Source organism: Lactuca sativa, chromosome 8 (assembly GCF_002870075.4).
Source record: "Lactuca sativa cultivar Salinas chromosome 8, Lsat_Salinas_v11, whole genome shotgun sequence".
Taxonomy (NCBI): domain Eukaryota; kingdom Viridiplantae; phylum Streptophyta; class Magnoliopsida; order Asterales; family Asteraceae; genus Lactuca; species Lactuca sativa.
The window spans coordinates 26908684-26926457 of NC_056630.2; the positions used below are offsets into that span (position 1 = coordinate 26908684).

The following is a 17774-nucleotide window of genomic DNA, read 5'->3' on the forward strand; positions in this document are numbered from 1 at the left end:
GAATATTGAATGATCTATCCTATATCGGATAACAAGTGGGTAAGCACGATCCAAGTTGCACCAAAGAAGAAAGGTATTACCATTACTAAGAATGACCAATATGAGTTAGTCCCCTCTCGTATGCAAAATTGGTGGAGAGTTTGTACAGATTATAGAAGACTCGCTGCCTCACTCGAAAAGATCCTTTTTTTTTTAATTCTCTTTATCAACCAAATATTGGAAAGGTTAGTGGGAAAGACTTATTATTGTTGTTTGGATACATATTTTGGTTTTCATAAAATACATGATGCACCTAAAAATCAAGAGAAAACCGTGTTTAATATTCTGAATTTTAATAGGATTTATGATTCAAAATTCTATTCAAATTCCATGTTGTTGGATGTTTTGGACTATTAAAACTCATTTCATCTAGATTGATAATTAAAACACTAATATTCTCTAGTATTTTAAAATTGTCAAAAGCATTTTACTCAGAATATGATCTTTAAGTAAAACCTCATCTAATTAATCTAATCTAAACAAGTTCTTAAATTAAATCACTAGATTGCTTTATGTTTCTTGCAGTTGTTACCAATAATGCCTAATATTCCTCTTATGCTTCAAAATGTAAAAGAATTCAATCTTTGATTACACTTATTTTGATTCTTTTAAAATCAATTTGTATCTAGTTCTAAACTACAAAGCATATACGAATTTCATACTTTGAATAGCTAGGATACTTCAAACCCTAAATTTATTCATCAAGTGAAAAGAGTTTGAATCACGTATGTAATTAAAATCAAATCATAGATTACTAGATAAAAGAGAGAATTAAGTTCACATCACAATTCAAACAAATATTTCAGAGTCTAAGAACCGAAAATGAAAGGAAAATTAGCCACACATGACTAATTTGAAATACAAATTCAACTAGTTTAGATCTTAAAACAACTTACAAATTCAAAGAAAGAGTATTTCCAAAGTGTTAATCAATGACAAGTTCTCCCAAAATCACCCCTCTAAAGTATGTGTTCGAAGTTGTCTAAAATTAATAAAAAAAATGATAGATACATCGGACATGAACCAAAAACTACCAAAATTACATTACGTGGCCTGTGTAATGATTAGCCTTGTGAAAGTGTGGTCGTGTAATGACAAAGTACATTTCTATGGCTAATTTTCGAACCAAAGTACATTGCTCAAATATTAGTGCATATTGTAAAACCCAGTCATGTAATGGTATAACATTCTGAAAGGATGGCTGTGCAATGAAAAACTTCTACTGAATTTCTATGAAACATACCCGTATAATGGTATGAGTAAATGAAGTGCGGGCCATGCTTTAATCTGAGAAAAATTCAGTCTTTGATTTTCTAACTTCATCAATTTAGCTCCAAAAAATCTGAAACTTTGCGTAGCACTTCCTTCAACATTCCAAGCATACGTTAATCTTCAAATCACTTGAAATATCCACGAAAACCATGAAAGTAGATGAATTATCAAATTATTCCTGAAAATGCAAAATACATATAAAATTATACTAAAATGCAATGTAATCCATGAAATAAACATGGAATGGAAATGCAAAAAGGTGCATTTTATGCACTTAAAGAGACCATGCTTGCAAGCACAAGGCATACAACTCTTTTTTCCTATCAAACTTTATGTTCTAATTGTTCTAATTTGTATCAGATAAGTCTTTAGGATCCATTTTAGGTAGGACATTCTCAATAACATACACCTTCTTGTCAGTTATAGAGATATTCAAATTTATATGCCACTCAATGAAGTGTTCACCATTAAGTTTCTCCTTATTAAGGAGGAAGATATGGTTAAGTTTTTGAAGGATGTTATGGTTACATACAAAAGAATTAAAGTTTAATTTTACTATTTTTGATATTTCATCATTTATAAATTAATCACCCTTATGTTTTTTATGAACTCAAGTTAATAAATGCAAAAATCTGCGTTAAATGATTATTATTATGCTTTGTTGATCATACACGTAAAAATAAGTTTAACTCGTTGGCAATTGTTACCAATTGTATCTTCATACAACTCTTAGATCATTATGAGACTCTGAACGGTAATACAATTATCATATGGCATGGATAATCCTATCTTTACCGCGTACTTATGTCTAACCAGAGTCATAGTTAAATCATACAACTTGAAACATATGAATTTCTTATTGAGTAGGTTTTGAAAATTCAGCTTGGGATGACAAATTATTGGTTAGGTGTTACCTTGTCGAAAGTTCTATGTACAAGCAGTTAAACATTTTGACGATGATATTCAAGTTTAGGTTGTTTATTAAAGTTTGTATATTTGTATTTTATAAAAGTTAATTTGTGTTACAAATATATTGCATCTATACAAAAGATATTCGTCAACATGATATGTTTAAAACAATTTTACAACAAAAATCTAAAAAACAATTTTTTGAAATTATTATGTTTAGGAAAATAAACCGTTTATTTTAGGAAGTTGTTTCAATGTTTCTAGTTATGGTTCATAAAACTATGGCAATAAAAACAATCTATTTTAATAAATAAAGATTTTTTTTTGTCGCATGTCACATTCTCATTCATTTTGCAAAATTTCATTTTGTAGTTATTTTGAATTAATTTTTTTTTCAACATGTTATTTTATGGGTTTTTCTACTTTCTTAAATTCCACATGATATTTTAATGTAATAATTTCATTAAATATAGTAATATATATATATATATATATATATATATATATATATATATATATATATATATATATATATATATATATCAATTTCAGTAATTGACTTAACTTCTAATTTTAAAGTTCTCAAATTAAAACTCATTAGTTTTTTTATTTATTTAAATTATTTTTTAAAATTTAAAAGATAAAAAATATTTCAATTATAATAATTTATTATTTTTCTAACTTTCTTATAAATTCAAAATTCTCAAATATTTACATCTTCATATATATATATATATATATATATATATATATATATATATATATATATATATATATATATATATATATATTTATTTTAAATTAACCTATATATTATGGATCTTACAGTTAATAAATAAAACATAACAAATAGTTATAACCAACATTAAAGTAAAAGATATATATTGGCTAAACTGAATCAAGTATATGTAGTTTCTTGCATGGTTTCTTTTCTTTACCATGTGTATACAATGACAAATGCATAACATTTGAAGAGAGTTGTCACTCGTAAATGAAGGTGGTGCACCAAATGCACTACGGAGGTCCGCCACTATATATTTCTTATTTTCTATTGTTTCATTATGTATAAGGATCTTGTAATATTTGATTACCACTTATAATTGTTGTGTAGTCTTTTCTACATAAAAGATACCATTTAAATAAATCAATAAGAATAGTCAAGACATAAGTTCAATTGTATAAATATAAAAACTAGAAACATAAAATTTAAGGTTAGTAGATATTAAATAATTGATGTATATAAGAATAAATGTTATCTAATAATAAATATGTATAAACAAATATTATTATATATGTATATGTAAATTTTAATACATGTAAATAGATGTTTGTATTAATACGTAAATGTTATATGATATAAACATTGTTTGTTTGTTTTAAGTAGTTATTATGTTCTTAAAGAAATGCATGTTTTGATTATGATTGATGAGCTGTATGTTTTAATATCTAGCTAGGTTTTGGGTTGATCACATATTATAATTCGGTGCGATTAAGATATGATTAATCAAAACCTATTGAGAAATTTAAGGATAAAACAGAAAAAGTTTGGAGAAAAATGAATTAATTATTAAAATGTATACAAAGGTGCCTACTGCCTATGTGACATTTTATTGTGTGATATTTATTTCGTAAAACCCTTTATTCATTGAACATGCATTGTAGATAATATTTTATAGATTTGACTATACAATGGAAAATTATGTAGTCACTCAAATGGTCTCTCAATTATTTATAATAATTTTAGAACTTTTTTTTTTTTTTTTTTTTTGAAGATAACACTCATCGCAAGTTCTCACTTTTCATTACATTATCATATACTATAAAGTAAAATATGATTGGTGAATGATGAGATTTCCTCCTATCCCATTAAAGGATGTTTCCTTTTTCGAAAATAACGACAAGAAAGCGAAAGTTTCGAAAAAAAAAATACTTCATACTCAAATAATCTTAATAATCTTAATTAAGGGCATCCATTAACTGAAATTTTGATCCATAACTAACACTCATTATTAATACTTAATATCTTACATAAAACAACATTCTGATCAACAACATTGAAACACATACCCATTAATTGAGTAGATACAAAGTTCTAAAATGGCAAAATAACATGAGGGCCCGGGGTATCCATAATTGAAACGCATGCATTTACATCACATTTCCATGGTCCCGATTAAACCATGAGCAAGACATCTACACCCTCATTAACACAAAAACCACCACACACTTTCTTACACATACAAACAATTTCTTCCCATCTTTTTCAAGAAAATTGACCAATCGATTTCTCTCAAACATGGGTGCTGCTTCTAAACGATTCAATGGCCCTGGCTGCACCGGCTCTCAAGATGAATTGATGGTAGAAAGCCGCGATGGCTGCACCTATACAAGGTCCGACCCAGAATATCCACTACAAAGTCAACGAACAACACAATTAAGTCATAATCTTAGAACTTTTCTATAAATGGTATGAGCATCGAATAATTAAAACTCACTTGATCATCCCAAGCTTTCTCCTTGTTGTAAATGACCGCAGCTCCCAAACTCCTAGCCGGATTAATACCCGTTCCAGTAATGGGAATCGTGGCTAAGTGAACCACAAACACAGCGAACCCAATGGGTAGAGGTGCTAACACCTATACATGTTAAAACACATATACGTTTGATAGTTATAAAAGAACAATGATAGATAAGATAGCAGGAAGGAAAGTATATATACGTACAGGAACAAAGGAGTCTCGGGCACTCCTCTTGGGGTCAGTGGCGGAGAAGACTGTGTAAACAAGAACGAAAGTGCCGATGATCTCTGCACCCAAACCAGCGGCTTTGTTGTAGCCATCGGCTAGCTCATTGGCACCACCACCATAGTTGTTGTAGTAAGTCGGGTTGAAGCCCTTGACTATTCCCACACCACAAATGGCTCCTAAGCACTGAGCCACTATGTACATGAAGGCTCGATTGAATGACACCTTACGAGCCAGAAAAAGACCAAATGTGACGGCTGGGTTAATGTGGCCACCTGCACATTCAGTCTAGGTACATGAATATATATGCAATAATTGTATATGATGAATAGTAATAATAATTCTCAAAGTCACGGCCGAGACATTTATGGTTAACTCATCTTTTTGTTTTTATGTACATCCATTAATGGAGTATGAGGTTAAAGTATCAAATGAAGATTGTGCAACGGTTGAAATAAAAGAAGAGGTGCCAGGCCAACTTACCGGAGATACCGGCGGTGCAGTAAACCAGAACGAAGATCATGGAACCGAAGGCCCAAGCAATACCCAGGATACCTACGCCGCCGCAGGGATCGGCGCCCTTGTCGATCTGACCCTTGTAGCCGATAACTGTTAAGACAGTAACGTAAAGGAAGAGAAGGGTGGCAACGAACTCGGCAATCACAGCCCTGTAGAATGACCACTTGATCAGCTCCTTGGGCTCTATGAATGACACCGGTGGTGGGTCGTGGTAGTCCTTCGGCGTGTCTCCCACTTCCGCCACTTCCCCCACTTCTTGCGTCATGTTGAAAAGAGAGAAAGATGAGTTTTAGAGAGAGTGGCGGTGGTTGCAGATGTGGCTGTTGGCTACTGGTGTGGTTGTGAGATAGCAGTGGGATGATAAAATGAGTGTGGAGGGGAGTGTATATAAAGGAAGTGAGGGGAGATAAGATGAGGGGTGAAGTTTTAAGAAGACTATATCCTTTAGGGGGGGAATGTAATATACCAGGAAGATGGTAGCCTTCATATGAAACTTCGTTAGTTCGTTTCAACCTAATCTATTTACATAATTACCCCACCACCTTCTCATGTTTTATCGTTTTTCGCCCTACATTTCTTCATTCTATGGTTTTTATTGGAAGAACACAGCTAGTTTGGTGACAATAATGGTGATAGCTATAGACCTTACAAATGAAAACAAACTCACAACTATCATTAAGCTTATCGTATTTCTTTCTGATGAAAACGAATGTAAGATAAAATATATATCTAATACAATAAAATACATCATATGTAAATATGTATGAAAAAAGTTTTAAATAACGTTTTTTAATATAATAGCTTAGTTTAATCACATAAGGATGTGGATGTTGTGGTGTTCGATTTTGCTGACATGGAATCGATTTGCTTATGTATGCTCTATCATTCATGTCCTTCTTTACAAATTCCTATACCCCACATTGTCCAACGCGAACATCCCTTTCACGCAACAATATATGTCCATGATTTCTACAAACAGCAAATGTACAACTCCATCGATAAAACTAAGAATAGGCCCATTCTTCGTCGACAGATTTGGAATTAATTACCTAACATATTAAATTACACTAGGTCAAGTAATGATTTCAATGTTTTGATTCAAAAATTTATTGGAACTGTTCAATCAATTGAGAACTAGGTCAAGTAATGTTTAGATTTGGAGGAATGGGTTGATGGAAAAAAGGATTTGGAAGTTACTTGGAAGCAAATGTTGTAAAAAAATGGAGTTGTATCAACTCTAGAATCACCCAACTTAACCCATGATTCCAATGGAATTTGACATTCCAAGCTTACTAGAATGATTAAAATGTATAATACGAGCTTACTAACCACTTAGAAGGATTCTTGGTGATGTTGGAAACCATTAAAGGTTTATTGGATACAAAGAATCATGAAAGTCCATAAGAGTTACCATATGACTTGGATGAAGACCAAACGACTTAATCATTAAATAAGGAATTATAATAATAATTAAGTTAACTAGTGTAAAATTACTTCAAATGTTTCAAATATATATATATATATATATATATATATATATATATATATATATATATATATATATATATATATATATATATATATATATATATATATATATATATATATATATAAACACACACTAGCCGTTTGCCTGCGCAAAGCAGCGGCGGCGAATAGTTTCTTTCAAGCAATTAGTTCCATTCGGAGACATGTTATATTTCTAAGATCACTTGCATCATTATCGATCGGTTTCACAAAAATAAAAAGTGCAATGCCAAAACAAAAAAATATTGTGGTGGTGGATTCCATGGAGGAAAAGGAGATGAATATTTGAATTAGTCTCCAGTCAACTATATTTTATGCAAAAAATTAGGGAACTCCAATTTGAATGAGCTTTTAAATTTCAAACAATTTGTCGAAAAGAAGTGTTTCAGATTTTGAATGCACCAGATACCAGAGAAGAGATATTTTAGGAGTATAAGTTGAGTCAAAATTGATGAAAATACTAATTCAATCCCTAAACATAAGGAAATACTAATTTAAATGTGTTTATAATACTTGTATCTCTAGCATTATCATTTGTAAGATATATATTATAATATTATTATATTAATAGTTGGTTGTATTTTAAGCTTAAAGACTTGAAAGTCTAAAAAAATATTATTATTATATTAATTCTATTTATAGAAATAGTAAGATTTCTTTTATAAGGTAACTAGCCGTCTCCCCGCGCAAAGCTGCGGGCGGCGAATAATTTGATATCTTTAGAGTTAAAACCATTTTGCGTTCACTTCGAGAAATGAATATTAAATGACATTTATTTTTCAAGAGCATTACCATACCATATTAAGGGGGTGTTTGACTAAGTTTTTTTAAAATAACTTATTAGGTTCCACATCACTATAAGTTAAAAAAGTATTTGGATTAAAATAACTTATTTCGGTGGGAACCTCTAATACGTCATTTTTTCATAAGTTACCCTACACTTACTTATTAACTTATAAGCTAATAAACTAATAAACAATAAATTTTTTCTACCAAACACCCCCTAAATGGTTATTACTTTCATTTATACATATCCAAACCACTTGTACTGTTTATCGTCCTCTCTTTTTTTCGTTTTCCTTAATTCATTTATTAATTTAATGTCCTACTAAGTAAAATGCTAAAATATATAAATAATAGTTTATAAAATAAACCTTTAGAATATCAGGTGTTGTGATTCAAAAGTCGATAAATAGGCTTTTGAGAAGGCCAAAATACTCAGGTGTCAACTTGTTCATTGTGATTTTAAACCAAGTTTGGTCACAAATTAAAACATTTTCAACGATGGTATATAATTCAAGGATTCATATTGATTTAGGTTCTCGAAACCTTAAAATATTGAATAAAATCTATATAGAACCTTATAATAAGGGCAATAATCACCATAATCAGAAAGTCCATGTGTTGAAACTTGATAGTATAAGGACCAGTGATGAAAAAGGTTTTATTTTTAGACTAAACAAGATTAAAAATATACAAACTACCTTAATCATGTCAAATCTTGTGTTTAACCGTTCTTTATTGCAAAAGTGAGATGCCAAAATATACAAACTAATGATAATACAATGCTCTAACTGGCCCTCTTGGTTGAGTTCTTTGAACCTGCAAAGCCAACACATTAAAGAAACATAGTAAAAACCTTTTTAGGAACAAACCTGATATAATAAAGCCTTCACCCCATATATTTATAAGATAAAAATACAAAAAGTTAAAAATGATGAAATCAATTACAAGTAAGGATTAAAATAAAAACCTGTTAAGAAAGAGCCATCTGCAGGAGGGATATTTGAATCAACATGTATTTTCTGATGGTTTCAAATTTTGAATTATCCGAAATTTAGCGAAGGAGATAGAATTTGTTGAGAAATATAAGGATTCAAAACACAGGTTAAAATTTAATATTATTTTATTAATGACTACTTGTACTATTAGCTTAATGATTTGAACGTCTTAAAAAAAATAATATTATTATATTCAATCTGTTTTTAGAAATAGTGGGATTTATTTTATAAGATAGTAAAGATATATATATATATATATATATATATATATATATATATATTATGCTTTATCCACATAAAAAATCCTTCCTTATAGACATATTATGTAAAGTTTTTTTTTTTTTTTTTTTTTTTTTTTAATTCAACATGAAAGGAAAGGTCGCTTCATTGAATATAAGACATGTTTTCGTTTAATTGTGGTGAGTATAACTCATGCAAACTCGTTATTATAGGTCAAATTCATCATTATATGGTAGGGTGTTTTTGAGGATGTATCTATCTTATTTTGATAACCGTCATGAATAATACATTTATAGTGATGTGTTTTTTCCCTATAGTCATAAATGTTCACTTATAGTCACCATTATTTTTGACTTTTGGAGATACGAATATAATTATGTTTTAATGATAAGTTATCTTTACCAACATGTTTAATGGTTTATTATTATTATTGTTTCTATACATCGAAAAATAAAAAAACTAGGACGTCACCAAAAATGATCTATACTAACGTGTTATTTCTTTTCTTATGATTATTGATAACTTTTACTGACATGTTTAATATTATATGGTGAATATTATGTAAGTACACTTATAATGATGTGTTTTTTTCCTATAAAGTCATACATGTTCACGAATGTAATAAGTCGTAAGGATAATTTATCTTTACTAACATATTTAATGTTTTATCATAACTATTGTTTACATACATCGACAAGTTTAATCCGTCACAAAAAATGATTTATACAAACACTAACACGTATTTTATTATTTATATTGTAGAATGTTTTTTTAATTTAATTACACATATTATATAAAATATAATGTAATAAAAAACTAATTTTTAATAATATTAATTATATAAAGTTATTATATAAAAAAACATACATACATACAATGATATAAATCAAATAAACTAAACTCTACTTTTTTATTATGAGTATTGTTGTTTTTAGTTGCTGCACTCTTTTATCTTGTTGCTGGATAATAACTCTTGGTTGTTTTTTCTTAGGCTTTGTATTTCATTATTTGCTTGAACCATATGCACATCTAAATCTTGTAACAACATAAATAAAAATAGGTGTTAAACTTGCATTGAAGTAAACATGCACAATTAATGTATGTAATAAACCAATAGAATCGTTTTTTAAAATTTATATGGTTTAACTAATGACTATAAATATTAAGAGTAAATTACAAGAATGGTCCCTATGGTTTGTGGTAATTTTTACGTTTAGTCCCTAACTTATTTTTTTTTTTTTTAAATCGGAAGGTCCCTATAGTTTATTTTTGTTAAACGTTTGGTCTCTGTCTTACCTAAAAAGACTATTTTGCCCTTGATTTTTTAATTTATTTAAATAAACACACTCCAACCCCACTTCCACTTCACCTTACCTTACCTTATTTACCCTGTTTTATTTATATAAATTAAAAAATCAAGGGTAAAATAGTCTTTTTAGCTAAGACAAAAACCAAGCGCGCAACAAAAACAAACTGTAGGTACCTTCCGAGTTAAAAAAAATAAGTTAGAGACCAAACGTGCAGATTACCCCAAACCATAGGGACCATTCGTGTAATTGACTCAAATATTAAATAATATAACTTATACAACTAAAGTACCTTAAGATCAAGGGTTACAAGATTTTTTTTCCCAAGCAACAAAACAAACTATTACATTGAAAACTGTTAACGGTACGCAGGTGGCTAGCTTTATTGCTTCATCCACAGAAACTCTATAGTAATCAGTCGTCAGTGGCTTTCCATATATTGTCTAGTTTTCATCGATAGAATAGTGTACATAACCCTTTGCAAAGACATCGGTATGATTACATACTGAAAGTTAACATTTTATTTTCTACAAAGATATAGATACATATATTAATAAATTTATAAGTACAAAGTTTAACTGACACCTGAATATCTATGTAAACATGTCAAATATACGTACTTTGGTCAATTGTTGCAGTGTCTTGGGTTGAACTGTTGATATCCCATTTTATGTTGAAGATACAACTTGTGGCTCCTCACAAATAGATGCAACATGATTTTCTTCACCAACATGCAAACTTTCCCGAAAATAATGCACCATGTTTTGTCTATGGAAAACATGAGTTAATTAAAAATATTAGAAAAGAAGTGTACAAAACATATTATTATATTATGGTGTTCAAACCATTTGGGGGGTATTTAAGAAGTTGATGTACCTACAAAATTGTTAATTTTTCTGGGATGACAATATGCGATGAAAACATTAATTAGCAACCCATTATAATAAACCTATCATCAAAATTCACTTACTTTTTCTATAGGAACCTTTTTTGGAGATGGTGTAGTAGTTATTGGAGACTCCCCAATATTATGATTCACTTGATTACCCATAGGAGTTACCAAACTCATCAGATAGTCAACTTTTGTCTTTAGATCTTGATTTTTTCTTTTTTGTTCTTCTAGGCTTTACTGAAAGAAAGCAATTGTTTCTTTTGATGAGGATCTAGCTCGAGGCAGATCCCAACATCTTGTTGGAGCAACTCCCATGCCAACCCCTTACATATACACCATAATATTTGCCAAAGACTAGTTAGAGGGCATCTGTGGCTGGTTCAAGAATGGTTTTTCCTTCTTCAACTGCAATTTCATGATAGATCTGGAAAGAATGCATGTCAAATAAATATAATATTAATTAGATGCGTTCTTTATCAATTAGCATTAAAAAACACCAAAACCAGATATATAGAAGATGCTAGTTTGACACTACATACCAATTCTTCTGCAACAAGTTTTACTTCTTCTCGATCATATTTTCCCTCTTTATTTTCCCGTCCTTTCCTCCACGATAAAGACCGCTGGGGAACTTCATCCATACCAATTACTTTATCTCTCACCTACTAAAAGAATGATCAACCGACAAAGCAAAAATCAAACAACTTGCAAGTATATACCATATTAACTAAACAAGTAATTAATTAATAAAGACATACATGTTCAATAATTGAAATACCGATCAATGGACTTACTATTTTTTTGTAATTTAGCATACACCCACGTCCTAATTTATGTGGATAAATGGACTTTGCTCGAGCGGCTTTTCCTTTATCAGACTTGGCATTCAACACAAAGTAAATAAAAGGATGCATGTCATCAAATGATTTATAAATTAAGTAGTTATAACATTAATTTGGACCAATTTTATTACTGTATAACCTTAAATGCTTTTGATTTTACAGTTTCAACGAATGCATACCAATCACTTTTTTTTTTTTTTTTTATAAACGAACGATATTGAGGTGATCAATGTCTAAGTATGTTTGGTGTACCCAAGTTTGGCTTTTTGAATTGCTTATTAACATGATTTCTGAAAGTGTGCCGAAATCTACCAATAAGGTACAAACTTTCTACCTTGCACGCTCATCGATTTAAAAAAACCATTGCATGAATAATTACGTGTACACTAGTAAAACAAAGTGTGATTGGGATTTGGTTATTTAACTCATGCGTGAGAATGTGGGATTGCTAATAATTTAACTCAATAAACATTTTTTTTTATATATTCCTTACTATTAGCTTATGTGGTGACAAAAAACTCTTTTTTAAATGTTTAATTGGATAAAAAAACTTTGGTTTCGTATATAATTAAGCTATAATAATTTGATAATTAAGTCATCTTATTTGTATTACCTTATATATATATATATATATATATATATATATATATATATATATATATATATATATATATATATATAAAAAGAGAGAGAGAGAGAGACAAAAAAAACTTTTTTTTTAAATGTTTAATTGGATAAAAAATTTTGGTTTCGTATATAATTAAGCTATAATAATTTGATAATTAAGTCATTTTATTTGTATTACTTTTTATATATATATATATATATATAGCATGTCCGTTTTGTGGTGAAGGTATTTGGAAAAGTTATTTATGTTAAGGGTCCATAAGTAGCACATAAGTTATTCATCCAAAATAATTTTATAAATAACTTTTTTTTCGATCACGCATATAGTGGCGGGATGAAACCAAAATGTTGTTTTAAGACCATTGGAGTTTGTCTAATATGTTATCAAATATAAAATAATGTACAATTAATGAAAAAGAGATCAAAATTCAAATATATTACATTCATGCATGCATATCCATTGTTGTTTTTGCCCATAAATTGTCCTTCACTTTAACTGAGACTCTCTTACACGTGTTGTACTTCGGTATGATATTTTTCCAAACACCAAAACTTCATGTCAATTGGGATAGATGTTGAATTGACATGAAGTTTTGGTAATCTAAGATCCCTCTATAACCCTTGTTGTTGCAATTTGCTATAGCAAAACCAATCAAACAATGCATGTAAAGTAATATATATATATATATATATATATATATATATATATATATATATATATATATATATATATATATATATATATATATATATATATAACCAATGAACCAAAGAACCAATCATTTTTTTCAACTTTTAGAACTTATTTTTTTTATCAAGAAAAAAACTAAAAATACAGAAAATCATAATTTTTTATCCTTTTTCCAATGATACCAAATTCGATAAAAAAAATTTACTTTTCGTCAAATTTACAGTATCAATCTGTGCAGATTCACAATATGAATCCGAATTCACATGGTGAATCTGAAATACGGTGAATCAGAAAAATATATAAGCATTTATGAATTTAGATATTTTAGTTTTTTTTTATATAAAGAATAAACTCCAAAACTTGAAAATGTATTTAGTCCTTGGAGAACCACTAATAATGATTCTCTATTGAACTTTCTCTCTCTCTCTCTCTCTCTCTCTCTCTCTCTCTCTATATATATATATATATATATATATATATATATATATATATATATATATATATATATATATATATATACACACACACTAGATTAAAAAGTTGTAAGTAATTTAGTACCAACTATTATCATCCACCAAAATAATGTCATCATTTTCAGCACCGAACGCTGAATCATCTTCGCTTTTTTCCAAGTCAAGACTAGAACTATATATATAATCTTCATTGAGTGAGATTTTAAAACAATGTTATAGTATTTTATAGATTATACTTTTAATCTTCTACGTCCTATCGAACTTGTTCGGCTAACGACATTCCACCGTGCAAAGGAGCGGTGGGTGAAATGACACAATTTAACGGTCATTTTGTAGGTTGTTTCCTTATACCCCCTCTTATAGCGTGGCTTCGTAAATGTGGTCTACTATTGATTTGAGTGACTTTTGTTATAGATATACTATTAAATGTTTATATATATATATATAAGGGTGTATTTTTAAACCTTTTTAAAACACAATGTTTAAATATTAGTTATCAAAATTATTTATATATGATTAATTAAACAATTTAAACGTATCATGGATTTATAATTATCTTTTAATTAATGTTATAATTAAATTTATTATTGAATTCATAAGGATATTTCAATTTAATTAATCTTATAATTAAATATTATCTTTCCAAGATTATCTCATAATATATACGGTTTTATTTTAATTATCCAAGATATGCAAAAATTCGGTTTTTGGCAGAATTCAAATCAGATAATTACTAAAAATTAACCACACAAATCAGATTAGGCAGAAATTCCCGAGATTTGGTTTTGATCCGAAGTTACGTCGTGACACATTGGCTGTCACGTTGTCACAAACAATATTTCAAAAAATTATTTTATTCGATTCAACTTATGCACTTTTAATGTTAGACACACCAATACTCTGATACCATTGATTGGTTTATTAGGTTACAAAAACTATTTGTTTGTAGAATTTCACTTAACGCATAATAGGCACATGCAACCTAAATGATCTATGTCTTTAACACTTTGAATGTAACATACAATGAAAAACAAAACTAACATAAACCCTAACGGAAACCCTAGTGTAATCAAAATATAATAATTATGGTTACATACATTTGATTTGTTGTAGCAAACAAATCATTTCTATCCCTTGTAGTTGTTGGTCTTGAAAAGCTTAGCACCAAAATGATGATGTCTATGTTGGCTCACACCCAAACCCATAAACTATAGAATGAAGATGAGAGAGAGGAGATATAAAGGAGTTTTCGTTCATATGCTTATAGGTAATTTCATGAATGAAAATTGCAAGCCAGGGGGTCCTATTTATAGTTTAAGTAACTTATAGATAAAGCAAGATTTAAATTGATTTTAATCCAAATTCAAATCTTTTCCTTTTATACAACCAGAAGGCTTCCAGAAACCCTAGAAGAGCTCCCAAAACCGTCCATGATTGGACAGTTCTAGAATTGTTTTTTCGTTCAGATATTGAGCAATTACAATTCACCCATTGCACCTTTAATCAATTCTAATTAATGTCGAATTAGTTGCAAATTAAATCTGATTAATAATTAATCAATTCTAATTGATTTCACATTAATTTATTAATCATATAAATTAACAAATCAATTATTTAACAATCTGTCTCATATTAATTTATTAATCACATAATATATTAAAAAATAATTTACCCATAATTTCCAATTAGTTTGTTAATCATATAATCATCTAATAATTTATACGTTTATCTCCTAATATCATTTCTAGCTATTTTTGGTCATGAGGGCAACTCAAACATGACTTTGTTTCTCTTTACAAGAGTATACCAATTTAGTTATGAGCTTCGACACCTTAATCCAACAGTAAGCTTGAATTTTCGGATGAACTGAAAGGTATTCATAAAACCTTTCATGTGTGTTATCTAAGGAAGTGCTTGGGAGAAGAACTTGACAAGAGGTTATTTGAGGAACCAGAAGCGATTGTCGATCGTAAAACGAAAAAGTTGTGTCACAAGATGATTGATTTGGTACTTATTGGTTGGAAACATAGCGCGTGTTGAACCTAACTTGGGAGACAGAAACTAACATGAAAAGTCGTTATCCATAACTGTTTGTTGGTGCATTATTCCGGGATGAAATCATCCAATATGGGTGATAATTGTAACGCCTGCATTTTTTGTTAGACATTTTAAGAATAGACCCTTATTTACGTTGTTATTTAAATGTATAGTGTATTCTAAATAAATAATAAATGAGAAGTTTTTCTTATGTGATATGTTTATGGAGTGTTCTTTGTATATAATATGGATTGATGTTATATGGATAAATATTATAACACTATAATATGTGTATAAAAATACGATTAAGAACAAGTCGAAAGACTAAAAATATGGATTAAAAATAAATTGAAAATCATCTGATGAAGTCTGAGCAAAAGTTGTAGTACCCATAAATATCTACATGTACAAATAAAGAATGTCTAAATCTAACTCCGTATGAAGAAATTATGATTGTTTTCAAAGTTTCGAGTGTGACACACTACAACACTGTGCGATATAGAAATTGAAATGAAAATCGGTTGATTATTAACCAAAATAATATATATGAAAGTTGTGGTACTTTTCAATAGGAGGCCAACAAGATAAAGAACGTCAAAAACGGGGTTCGTACAAAGCAGTTACGAATTTCGCAACATTATCTACGGTCTAAGCCTTCGTGTGCCGTAAAATGAAAATAAACTGAAAATTAGCCGATAGAGTCTAAATGAAAGTTTTAGTAATCGTCGAGTGCTACACTTGGATATAAAGACCATCGAAGATGGATCTCATATGTGAAAGTTATGAATTTTACAAAATAATAAAATTACGACCAATCAGGAAGCGACACGTGGCCCCATGGGAGTGCGACACGTGTCGTGATCAGACTCACCCTTTCCACTCCATGCATGGCTAGGCTTGGATGTGCGGCACATGGCGATAGGCACGGTGCACCCAGCCGAGTCACGTCCTTCTTTGCTGGCTATAAATAGATGCAAAATCATGCTTAGAAACTTGCCAATTCTCTCAAAACTCTCCCAATCTCTCTTGAATCCTTGAGGCTCGGTTCTAGTACTTCTTAGATCTTAGTATCAAAGCTCTGAAGCTTTGAAGAGCCCAAAGAATTAGATTTTTTGGTTTTGAAGTTCTGCCCGCGCAAAGTCTGGTTTTTTGCTAAATGACCTATAAGTTGAGTTATGTAAATGCTTTAAGTATAACTTATATTTATGTTTATAATCATTATTATGAACTTATAAATACGATTTATCCATAATACCAGTCATTATATTGATCGGTCTACTTATGAAAATGATGAAAAAGTAAGAACAGTGAGGTGTTTAAAGTGATTTTCCAAACACTGTATCTTTATATACCAAACGGATCCTACCTCTAAACGATCTTACCTGGTTTTTTCTTATCAGCTATAATTTGGTATTTCGTTTGGAATTATTTATAAATCTAAGAAACAACAATTATAGCCGCAAATGATATAAAGATGAGCGGACATAATAATATTTTATCTAGGTTCTTTTTAAAAGAAAAAGTTTAAGCGTATCTGGAGCACATATTTAACTTAAAGTCTTTCACCTTTAGTCAGGTAAGTGCGTAAATACTTTGAAGTGCATAATTATAATAAAATTAATTATCACAAGTATTTATCATTCGAAAGATTGTTTATATGTTAACTGTTTAATATATGTATTTTTTGTGTTGATTTTAATTATTAAGTCATAATAGTATTGTGAAATCAGGAAACTTTATTTAAACTCGAGTTTCTTTTATGATAATCTTGTTAAATTTAATTTAATATTATCAAGAAAATTTAGATCGAAGTAAGTTGAAAGCCTGAATAGTCTCATAGTCGGGTAATGTGTGAGACTTAGAGCGAAGTGTAG

The 17774-nt window shown here is 29.3% G+C and overlaps 1 protein-coding gene across 1 annotated transcript; it reads right to left on the minus strand.

Moving 5' to 3' along the window:
* Positions 1-4203: 4203 nt before the first annotated feature.
* On the minus strand, positions 4204-5855 carry LOC111877215 (aquaporin PIP2-1). Its single transcript, XM_023873735.3, has 4 exons — positions 5448-5855; positions 4944-5239; positions 4716-4856; positions 4204-4630 (listed from the first exon to the last, which is right to left on the minus strand). Exons 1-4 carry the CDS (start codon positions 5746-5748, stop codon positions 4511-4513), a joined length of 858 nt encoding a protein of 285 aa, XP_023729503.1. The 5' UTR covers positions 5749-5855; the 3' UTR covers positions 4204-4510.
* Positions 5856-17774: the final 11919 nt, after the last annotated feature.